This window comes from Falco punctatus, assembly GCF_963210335.1.
Source record: "Falco punctatus genome assembly, chromosome: 2".
In the NCBI taxonomy this organism is placed as follows: Eukaryota; Metazoa; Chordata; class Aves; order Falconiformes; family Falconidae; genus Falco; species Falco punctatus.
In genome coordinates, this window is record NC_137581.1 from 83,909,512 (window position 1) to 83,921,586 (window position 12,075).

At 43.0% G+C, this 12,075-nt stretch overlaps 1 protein-coding gene and 1 long non-coding RNA gene across 3 annotated transcripts in view; one reads left to right on the plus strand and one right to left on the minus strand.

Annotated features, from left to right (window-relative positions):
• Positions 1 to 1,055, minus strand: part of CYBB (cytochrome b-245 beta chain) — a 22,525-nt gene extending 21,470 nt beyond the window's left edge. Inside the window, exon 1 of the mRNA XM_080374353.1 lies at positions 548 to 1,055. Coding sequence (XP_080230479.1) covers positions 548 to 592 — 45 coding nt within the window. The 5' untranslated portion in view covers positions 593 to 1,055. The remainder of the gene's footprint in view (positions 1 to 547) is intronic.
• LOC308058501 overlaps positions 1 to 8,599 on the plus strand; it is a 10,688-nt gene extending 2,089 nt beyond the window's left edge. For both annotated transcript variants that reach the window (XR_013925850.1, XR_013925851.1), the window contains one exon: positions 1,051 to 8,599. This is a non-coding gene — a long non-coding RNA (uncharacterized lncRNA). The remainder of the gene's footprint in view (positions 1 to 1,050) is intronic.
• The last annotated feature ends 3,476 nt before the right edge of the window (positions 8,600 to 12,075 follow it).

A 12,075-nucleotide genomic window follows, 5' to 3' on the forward strand; every position in this document is an offset into this window, starting at 1 on the left:
CTCCAGCACTTCTAAATGCAACTGGGATTTTCAATACTTTTAAACCTTGCTCAGAATTAACTTAACCTACTTTCACAGCCACTCTGTGCAAGCTGTATACAAACTCAACTCAAATACTTAGTTGTCTTAATGAAGAATTCATGAATCTCTGCTCTAAATTTTGGAATCTGACTATAACACAAATTTTATGCCATCAAGATGCTATGCTTCCAGTTACACTCACTTTTGTTTATAAAAGTGCAAGAAAGGGTGGTTGTAATTGCTTTCTCTGTTGAAGCACACATAATTAAGTGACTAACCTCAGATACTTAAATATTTCTAACAAAGCAAACGAAAGTTAGCATATGATCATTGCTCAGCTGACAATGAAGCCTACAGCAACTGAGGTACTGGACAGAGCTCCTTAAAATTTATTCTCCTGAAGTGTTTCACTGTGCTTGCTGCCCTGGTTTCAGCATAATCATTCACTGGCACAGTGAGAGCTGCTTAGTACAATTTTCTGCAGAACTTTTCACTAGACACAAATCACAATAAAACTTGTACTTACAACGACAAAGATGGACAGTCCTTCATTCTCCACCCAGTTACCCATGACTGCCTGAGACGAGTGTGCACAACGGCCCCGTTCTTTCTGGGAGAGCGCCTATGTCTTCTCTCACAAGGAAGTGAGAGCAGAAGCTTGCAGCAACCTGTTTCCTTTCTCATTCATTTAGGAAATAAGTTAACCATTGAATCATGTCCATAGTTCGGTTTCAAACGTGTTTCTACTATCTTTATGCATAACTTTTCATAACTGAACTACATATAAACTGTTGAAATAAGCTATTTTTTCCTTGTGATACAGAGGATAAAATAAATAACATAACTGGTCAGGTTTTCTGCTAAAAATGTATTGCTACTTTATATAACTTTCAATGCTGAAATGTAACACAGAATGCACAGAAGGGCTATCTCTTCCCAGTCTTGTCTTTTTCTAATCACCTCAGGTCTGAGTTGCTGTTCCTGCTGATCATCTTTGATAAATAATCACTAGAATTATTTCTCTTCCAGTAATTCAATGTCTACAGAGGCTTCCAAATGTAATCTAACACTCCTGTTGTCTGGTACTTGGAAGCCTTGCTACTTCTTCTCTGCTCAGGACGAAACTGAAGATGTGTCGCTAGATAAGCTATTTTTCATACTTTGCACTCTTGCAGAGACCTCAGCCCCAGGAACCATGTCACTATATGTAAGAAGGCTATTGAAATAAGCATTTTGCTTTTGTGATTAGAGAGAAAAATACGGGAAATTGCCCAAATGTATTTTAGAGCTTACAAGCCAGAGGATATTTATTCCAAGTGTATTTGCTTTAAAAAAAATGTAAAGTTAAGGGAGTTTAATGATTTCTGATTTTTTTGCCTCTGGGGCATCACAATTCCTAAATCTGCAATAAAGAGTGCAAAATGGTAGTTTGGAGCTCAGGGATCCTTTGGTGAGGTCCAGGCAGGTCCAGGAGGAGCAAGGCATCCAGACCTGTCTCCTGCTGGCTCATTCTCCAGTGTATTCCACCCACCGCACCACAGAAATGCAGATCGCCTCCCAGAGCGACCGACACAAGGCTGCCTTCTTTCCACAGACGTGTGTATGTACCTATGGTGTTCTTCAAAGATCTCTTTAGGCTTTGGAAAGTAGCAGAATGGCAGTTTGAGCAGTGGTGTCTCTGCCAGACCTGTGACACCCTACTGGACCCTGCAGAATTTTCTGGCTCTGAAAGCCCGAGCGAGCCTGGAGCAGCCTGGTGTCGTACTAACGGCTCTAGATCACGGCGACATTTCCCCAGGCCTGATCCTGTGCCTACTGGAGCAAGCAGCAAGCCTCGCGCCGCATCTGTATGACTGACGTTTGCTCTCCAGAGTAAATGCTGGTCTCATCTGCCACTGAGAGCATGACGAACCACTGAGCTGGCACGAGTAAAACCTGCACGACTCACATCGATCAGAAAAGTGACTCGGCACAGCCTACCTTACTTTGGACTCAGTTAGGAACTAGCCTCCTCAGGGCCTGATTCTGGCAGGGATGAGACATTTGGTTATGGTGTAAAAACGAGGACGAGGGGAGCCAGGGCAAATACCCGTGTTCTGGCTACTCTCTTCTTGCCTCTACTTCCAACATACCACGATCTTTATTTAACTTTTCCTGGAATTTGGCCTCCATAAGGTGTCATAACTGTGACTTGAAAAATCCGTTATAGAAAAAAAATCTCATACGTTTCTACACTTTGCTAAAACAAATAGACAAATACAGCTGTCTGAATGATACAGGTCATCTGAATTCTATTCTTCATTATTACTCACTCTTGAGACATATAGAAGTAACTGCTCAAATGTAGGCCAGGGACGAACAGCCGTCCTTCACCTCCCCGTGTAGGCAGGACTGGCAGCCTTTTAATCACCTTCCTCCACAGGAGCCTCCCAAGCTTCAGTAGCTGAAAACCAAAATGAAGTCTTCAAAACCTGTTAAATGGGGTTTGCAGCAACCTCATTTAACAGGCTCTCATGTGGTAACAGTCCCTTTGATGGCCATCCCAAATGGGTGTCAGCAGAGGGTCTGGTCCCCCGTAGTTTTGTTTATGGAGGCAGCCTTTGGGAGCTGAAGAGCTAGAGAGGATGGGAAAGGAAAGGAAAGGAAAGGAAAGGAGGGGGGTAGTGCTGATTTGTGGATGCCCGTTCTTGCTGTGAAGACTAGCGCGTTCTCCCTGCCCAGAAATGGCAATGTTCTCACTGCCTTTTTCTTCCCCTTACTTCAGGCTAAGATACTTAAGGCTTCTCTGGGGTGAGCAAGTGCAGGCATCCAGGATGCTCTTAGCTTTGGCAGCCCTGCCTTGCCTGGAAGCTCCTCAGGCACCAGAGCCACTGAAACATGGATTTACTGGCTCAGGAGGTTTCTAGCAGGCCACAAACCCAGCAGGGGCTGATCTTAGATCAGTCACAGCAGTCGCAACGTATGATGTCCTCCTAACAGTCTGACTACAGGGCATGAAGCAGAATATATTTCAGCTGCTCCCAGCCTAGCACCTGTCAAACACACATAGCTGATCTCACTGCCTGAACTCCAAATAAAGGGTAGGGGTGCTGGGCCTTTCCACAGCTGGTGAGTTCTGGCGCTCCTTGATGTCTGTGCGTGTTCCCATTAATTTCAAAAGTGACGGGACAACACACAGAGAACTCTGACTAGTTGCTGCAGGTGACAGGTGTGAGCAGAACTGGTACCAAACCCACCCACGCATCACCCTTCACTTAATTCTGGTGCTTAAGCAAAACATCTTTGCTATAATATTACAAAGACTCACATCCTTTGTACTTTGGTCTAATTTGAAAAATGCATCCTGTACAAGAAAAGGCAACATTGGCAGCTGTGTACTAATTACGTAGGAGTGTGTGAAACCAGAGTATGGAAAAAATTAAACACCACCTCATTCTGTTTTTAAAATGTCTTTCAACCCAGCTGATTATGCACAGCATTTTTCATTCTTTGCACTGAAGGTTCAGTGAACAGTGATCCTTTTGCAGTGGGATAATTTTGAAAAAGTATTCAGGTCTCAGGGTTCTTAATTTCCTTACAGTAATTTTAGCCCCTTGTTTAAAAATTAATTTAGTCCCTGTCCTGCTCTGTGCAATAGTATTCTGCATATTCCCGCACAAATTTAATGCCAGATAGTTGCAATAAGCCTAGGTGTTTCACACCTGCCTCCTAAAAGGGACAATGTAACATTCTGCACATACAAACCCTGAAAGAGAGTGATCGAAGAACAGTGTGAAAGAGACCCAGCTCCTGCATTGCTGGGGAAGTTGCTGAGCTGGGATCATGGAGCTCCTTCCCATGTAGCAGGAGGAAAGCCAAGGAGAGATCTCAAATAGCTTCTTTTATTTTGTAGGTTGAAATTTTTATTTTGAATACTGTGCAATCCTTGTTTACCAACCTTCCCTTGATCCCACACCGAAGAGGCAGAAATGGACAAGAGACTTGTCAAGCTGTCTTTCCTGAAGGGACTGCCTTCACACACAGCCTGAAGCTGTCACTCAAGGGAAGAACATGGTCTGAAACTTCTGCTTCTTCTGTTTTGTTTACAAAACAAATGATTCCATGCTGAGAGGAGGGCAGAAAAGCGGACAGATGTGAGCTGGGAAAAAAAGTGTCAGTGAGACTCCAGAAAGGACTGGCAGATCCTTCTATGTCTTTGCTTTACACTGTAACCCTCAGTGCAGGTCCCTGCTCCAGTACTTCCTCACACTGCCTTTTGCAATGATCACGAGAGGCTCACGTGCTCCACGTATGATCCAGGCGCTGTTTGCCGTCTCAGTCTTGGCCTGAAGTCAAACAGCGCTATCACAGAACAGGTCAGGATGGCTGCGCACTGCTACGTTATTGGAAGGAAGGGCCACTACCAGCGACGTACCCTGAGTACAGATGGATGTTTTATTACATTAAGCTGGCAGTATTTTCCAGGTAGAACTGGAGTAGAGTTAGGACAGCATAACCACCCACGCCTAAAAGCAGAGGCCAAAATAACCTGGCTTTGCGTGGGACTGAGGGAGAGGGAGCCCAGATGGCAGCTCTTTGGCAGAGTCCCAGGCTTTGTGATCTGCTAGTCTGGCTCTGGGACTGGAATACAACTATCATCTATTTGCTTCTCCCTGTGTATCTAGACCTCTCTTCCCACGGCTTCAGATCCACTACATGCCTGTGATAGGCCAGAGTAATGCTTCTCTGCCTGGAGAGGGACTTCACCAGCAATTTGCCACTCAGGAAAACATCTTGAACATCTTGAAAGATGGGGGGGGGGGGGGGGGGCAGTTTTCCCCTATGCTATTATTGTGCATTGCCTAGAAGACTTTCAACCCAGACCTAACAAGCCAAGGTTTCAGCAGGAGAGCTGCGCCTCAGAGGCCAGTGTTCACCCGCCCGGCAGGATGTCTGCATGGCCGGGCGGCTGGGCAATGCCCCTGCTGGGCAGCACGCACCGGCCCGGGGCCAGCACCTTCATCCAGGACCCCACATCACTCATGGGGCAGAGCTCAGCTAGAGAAGATGTGCCCAATATGTCCCAGACCTTCCCACCGTAAGCACCTGCCCTTCTGTCCCCTTTTCCATGGCATCCCTGTTCAAAACCTTTCCTACTTTTCCCTCTCTCCTCCAGGGCTGGGCTGTCAAAGCCCATTTCTAATCAGCAGCTCACGATCACAGTCTGGGAAAGGACCTCCAGAGATCCATTAGTCCACCTCTGTGCTTCCAAATAGGATCCACTGGAGCTGTGTCACTCCTGACACATTTGCATCACCACTTCCACAATGAGAAGCAAAGCAGCCTGCTAAAGCTCTGAATCAGTAGCTCATGACCAAGAGCGTGCTGTGCAAAGAGGAGTCCATTTAAAGGCATGAGAGGAGAGGTCTGCTGGCATTAGTGGGCTGGGCCAGGCACTGGGGAGTGAGATCTGTGGGGGTCTGCACCTATTGCCTTTTGCAGCAGTCCCTGGACTAATTCTGGCAGTGAATCTCCTGTCTGGGGAGAAACCCTGTTGTTTTGCTCCCCAAGGGATCCTGGCGTAGCGTGCAGGGCGGTGGGCAGTGGGAAGGGGTGAGGCAGGTTTTCCTTAGGTGTCTGCTGGGGCACGTTCCCATTCGTTAGGCTACATGCAGTACTCCTACAGACACTGGGGAGTCTGTGATTTTTTTTCTAAAAAAATCTCTAAAAGCTGAGGAAGAAATCAAGCCCGCTGTCAGTAAATGCAAGTTTATATTTTGTATTAAATGTTAATTTGCCATCCAGGGATCAGCGCTTCCACAGGGAAATACCTGCACCATACCCTGATGTAGCTTCTTCTGTTGGCTGGCTGGGTGTCTTAGTGCCTGTGTTACATCAGTGGCAGAAATGCCATCGATGTAACTACACAGCCACAGAAGTATTCCACTATCCTCCTTCACGCACAGGAACAGCTACCCAGGTGTGAATGCTGTAGCCGCACAGGTCCATATTACTTTACATTGCTGCAGTTTGTCTTATAAAATACAAAGGAGTGCTGTGATAGCTTTTGCTGATTTTTCTCTCTCCCAGTCCTCAGCATGCAGGTGACAGGTGACACAGTTCAGTTAGCAGATGCCTGTCCACAACCAGACACCTGACAGATAAAGCCTCCGACTCAGTCATGTTTTTACTGGGGGCTTTTAGTTTTCAGTAATACCAACAGGGGAAACACTGGGGAATGTTGTCATATTTAACGGACACATCTAAGCAAGATAACATAATATAATGAACTGAGGGACCAGGGAACAGGCTTCTGCTTAAAGCCTTTACTTAAAAACTATCCTTCAGATATGTTAAAACATAGCTCACCCCCATGCCAAGATTCAGCCTGAAGCCTATACGCTGCTAAATCATACTTAAAACTGCCTCTTAATATAGAATTACACCACTTCAGTCACACAATCACTAGATTCATGCGTTTCTCTTCACTCATTTGTCATGATAAAGCTTTTTTACTTCTAGATTCGCCCTGGTAACTCGGACACTTGTCTGTGAGTAGCCTGCAAAGCCCTAGCTGGCTTCAGTTACACTCAGGAGAAGCTTGAAGGCATCCATCCATCTCTTTGGAAAACTTAATGAAGATACAAATGACACATAACCTGGGCTTTGGACTGGGATGACTTTCTTCCAGGCTGAATTACCCTTGGATTAATAGCTACTGAAGCCTCCTGTTACAAGACTGGTTACAGCAGTTTATGCATACACACACACGCACCTCCCTCCTGTAATACATTTTGAGTGCTTCTAGAGAAACCACTATTAAAAATGAAAGTAAAATGAATGGATTAGATTGGGGAATACAATTTCCACAATATTATTTATTCATTCTCTTTCCTGTTTTTATGACCTTTTAATATACGATATGATGGCTTAATGATATTCTGCTATTTTCATTGCTCAGGCTTTCATGGGAGTAGCAATAGGCTGGAGATACCTTTCTCAGCTGGATTTAGGGATCTTTCTCACGTACAGTTTCCTGCCAAAGCTAAGGGGGACTGTGTCCACCTTGATCAAAATCAGAACATTTGACTGCTAATTACAGTGACTGACAACACTTTCTTTTGTATTCAGAGACACAACCCCACCTCGCTGAGACTTTTGCTACCTGGCACGGAGGCTCTGCCAAATCAGGCTCCAATCCTTTGTCAATTTTTTTTCCATACAAATACGCTCTTAAAAATGCTAGAATTGCATTTTGTTTTCTATCACAACAGAAGTTCTTGTGAATAAGTGATATGCTTAAGACCACACACAGTTTGTATTTTTTAATTTTAGATCTCCCAGTAGTAAATTTTCCCTTTCCCTTGCCATTTTTTCCCCCTTTTCTTCTCTGCTTGAAGAGACAACTGCTCATTTGCTGTTGTACCCTGGGAAGAACAGTGATGTATGGTTTATTAAGACAGCTCAAACACATAAGCCCTTGACTGCTACAGGACAAGTGATTTATAGGTGTTTGCTAATGGGCTCCTGCTTGGGGCCCTTGGGGGGCTTCCATTTAATTTTGTACCAAGGGCAAATTATGCTGAAGAGCCAGGTGTAATTGGCATATGAGTCATTTGATAAGCTAATGGTACAGCACTCTTTAGCCTTCCCTGAATTTGCCTTACCATCTATCTTCATGGCACAACATCAACATCATTACTGAGGTCTGTATTTCATGGCAAGGCAGAAGTAATTTTTCACTTATTACATTCCTTGCCTGCTCCCACCTGATAACCTGTCTCGCCTGCAATGCTCCCATTTCCCTCTTACTCTGAAGTAGTTTGGTTCATTTCTGATATACACAGCCGAATCGCCGTGACTAAGGCTTAGCATGTGCAATGTCTTGGGTTTCTCCAATCAATTATATTTTATCTGTCTGTAAAGAACAGATACCGCTTTTACAGGGCATCACATCTTGTCGGCTGATGAAAAAAAATATGATCCAAGCAGGAACCAGCCAGCTACCACACGGTGTTAAAAACACTGATATACTGCATGGGTCATTGCTTTACTTTACATGCATAAGGGAACTGGAATCAGCTAAGCAAACCTTACATATTATGTCAGTAGTAATATTTCTGTTCTGACCATTAGCATGGAAATTGCCTAGCTGTGCTGAGAAGCAGAGTCAAAACTAACGTGTGCACTGCAACACAAGGTATATAATTAAGACTATGCTGGTATTAAACCAGACAAACAACAAAGAATTTTTCTAAAAACGAGGCTATGTCTAGATCAGGGAGACCACCTCTGTTTCTGAGGCTGGAGTACACTGCCTGCACGGACCTGGACTCCTTGTGGGGGGTTGGATCATGCATCTCAGAGCACCAGTGGAAAGATCTAGGCACAGCCTCAACGCAACATGTTTCTGAGTTGTCCCACACATTTCTGAAGGCTTGCAGTGACATTTTATTTTTTTCCATAAAATATTTTTTCTCATGTTTAGTCTTTTTTGTCTTTGTTGCTCAAAAAATAACTAGGGGGTGGGAAGGAAGCCTGCAATAATCCACAAGTGCAATGAAAAAAAAGGGTTTAATAAAGACCCAATTACTCTGCAGTTGTAAGGCTCCCTTGCTTTCCTTGTAGTTCCAAAGCTGATGCTACTCCTTTCTGAAATTTTCCTTTCCATTCTATTTTTTTTAAATGACACCTGCATGCTTTTGAGTTACTGTACTGCCCATAATTACTCAATTTTTCAACGTGGCAATGAAGAACTGATGCACTCTATCAGTTCAGCCCTTTCCAACAGCCATGCAACTTTGGCTGTAAAGAGTAGCCCTACTGAAAAACACAGCAGAGTGTTTCAGTGTGCCTTGTTTCTTCGTTTCTATTTAAAATGACCACAGTGAAGCAGCAGAGAGGAAGGAGGAGTAGTGAGGACATGTATTCTAAAGAACATAACTGGTGTTACGAGGGCCACCAACTGCAAGACTACAGCAATTGCAAGTACTTCTCGTTAGCTGCTGAGTTCAGTGCGTGTCTTACCACAACACAGATTCACAAGAACTGCAAATCCATGCATGAAAACAACAACATGCAACACTAGTACCTCATCTGTAAGGTGCTGTGCTACTGTTTTGATATTTAGCTCCCACTCTAGAAGCCAGATATGAATTAATCTTCACCTTGACTACCTCTGGCATCACTCTCTATCTGAATCCATCCCTGATCATTTTCCTGAAAGTATCTGGCTGATTAAAGCTCTGTACTGACAGGGCACATTAATCAGATGAAAAGAATAGCTGATGAAAGAAACTTCTGAAGTTAAAATATGTAACATTTATTCCCTGTCACCCTGTTTGCTCTGTCAAAACAGGAGCTTGAGCAATTATGAACATGAAGGCACACTAGGTGTTTAAGACAGGCTGTTTCTAGTTCATTAAATCAGGTCTCACCTTCAGAGCCACAAAGTTACAACTGTGATGTTATTCCAGAAGGATCTCAGTAAGCAATATCCAACTAATTAGCAGCCATCCCTTGCTTAGATGCATTTAACCCATTAATGCTAGTCTGTGATTAGAAGCCTTTCACACAGCAGCATTCACAGCTGAATTTCACACCTGAAAGGCAGTATTTTCATACCTGAACGCAGACACTCCTCATTTCTGTAGAACTTAATTTCAGTGGCAAGAGATTTTCCTTATGACACTGAGAAATCCAAAAAAGGATAAAACTGGGGTTTTCTGCCAGGACATGAAGTTGTTGTTCACTCAAGGGAGAAATTCAGTAAACTTTCACTTTGTCATTTCAAAGCACTTACCTTTCATTTTGGCCCCATTTGCTTTGGGGTAAACCCAAGACCTAACAGTTTTACTATACTTATTTTTCTTGGTCCATAAGAAATTATGCAACCTTTAACACCTCTTACTTTTCAAGTCTTCTGTCTCTGATGACTCAAACTCACCATCTCTGCCCAATTATCATGTATTCATGTTTCTGAGATGATTCCTGAGTGACTCGAGGCAGTCATCTCGACTGCATTTTAAAATACAGGATTATATATATCCACTATGGTGTTTGGCTTCAAAATCCCATTTTCTTTGGTACGTAAGTCCTTAATATAGGCAGGAAGTAATAGATGGTGTATGGTTTTAGACCAGATATTATCAGCTGCCCTGGGAAAAAAAATGTACTGGGGAATTAAAGAAGAAATCCCCACACCCCTTTTATTTTTTTGTTTTAAATTAGATTAAAGTTTACCTACCCCAGGTATTCACCAGTTCCTCTTTCCCTCTGTATCTCTTCATCCCCAGAACTTCTAGTCCTCTTTCATGCTAAGGGAAAGAGGTAGCAGTTATGTGGATTGCTGAGTGATATACAGTTTTATAACACCTACAGCGTGCCAATTGCTTGGCTTGCTAAGTGGTCAGCAAGAAGTTCACGCTACAACCTTTCTCATCATCAGTAGGATTATTTTATCAGTTCCCACCTTTTCCTCCTGGAAACTGATAGTCTTCACAAAGCTTGTATAAACCTGTTTTATTTCCTCAGATGTCTTCCCTCAGAAAAATTTAATTTTAGTATGTCCAATGAGTTCGATATGTATTGTGGAGAACAGGACTTACAGAGAAACAGCGTAGTCACGTAACCTTTTCTTTAAGAAACCATGTTGGAAACAGAAGTTATCAACATGGTGCCTAAATCTGAAATTTCACATTGAAGTTTTAATATACATTTGATTAAAAAAAATATATGCTGGGTATTAACTTACAAATCACACCTTGAGACTGAAAATAATGTCTAGAAGAAAGGATTAATCACTATGTGTTACGGAGCACTGCTCTTACTAGCAGATAGTAGTATTCATCACCACCAGGACTTCTAAAATCCTCTCTCATTGCTCCTCATTTACACATATTACAATCTATCACAATGTATCTATATACTCCTGTATTTATAAAATACACATTTTATGTCTACATATACATTTACAAACACTTAAATGTGTTACAAAGTTTTTATGCAGTCATGTTGCCTCCTCAATCCTCCTCAGTGTGGATTTTGCTGGTTATTCCCAAGGTCAGAGACAAGCACCTGGTAAATCCAGATGAGCATGAAACAAGTGTGCAGAAAAAAGTTAAAAGATCCTTTATAAAGTAATAATTTCTGACTCCCAATGCAAACCCACTGAATATTCTCATTATGCCAATAAGTAGCCTATACTGATCTTGTTCTGTCTCTTGAGCTGGTCTCAAACTGCCTGGCTCCTGCAAAATTTTTTGCTGAGACCCCAACCAGCTAAACAGCATTGGAAGCACCGCTGACTGGAGGTAAGGAACTCCCAAATCAATCACAGATTATCCTTCTGTCAGGTCTGCCTGAAAACATTTCTTCTGCTGCATGGTAACCGATGACAGCATGCTCTATAACCTTTACCTTGGATTTCTGAAAGCAGCAGACTAAGAACTGATAGCAACACAAGAGAGTGTTTCAACATTTTAATTTGTGTTGTTTTACAAGTATAAAAGAAAACCTATGTGTCAGATCTTGCATACTCTTAATACATGTGAATAATCCTCACTGAGCAATTATTTGTGTGACTTGGGACTAATCAAATGAATATGGTTTTTAAGAGTAGTCCTATACCCTTCCGTTGAACACATATGCCTCTAACATTCATAGAGGAGAGCAAAACCACAGTAAACTTGCAGCAAGAGATCACTCATTCACACACATCCTCTAGCTAATACCGCCCTCTCAGTGCAGCCGCTGGGGTGTACTGACAACAGTCTAGACTGTCGTCATCCTGAGAAAATCTCTTTCCTAGTATACAGTGCACTTTAGAAAAATAAGCTTGTCCATTAAAACACTGGTCTTAACAGAACATCACTGCCTCTGTGACTCCCTCTCATACTTTCTTTCTACCAGCACAGCTAGATCAGAGCATACGGAGCAACGACACTGTTAGTCAACCTGCACTCCATGATGTGGTGACATGAGGCACCACAAAAGCAACAGCCTTTACGTTGATGGAGTGTTTAAACTGTATTTGGTTAGTCTGCACAACTAAGGCAAAACCACATGACAATCATA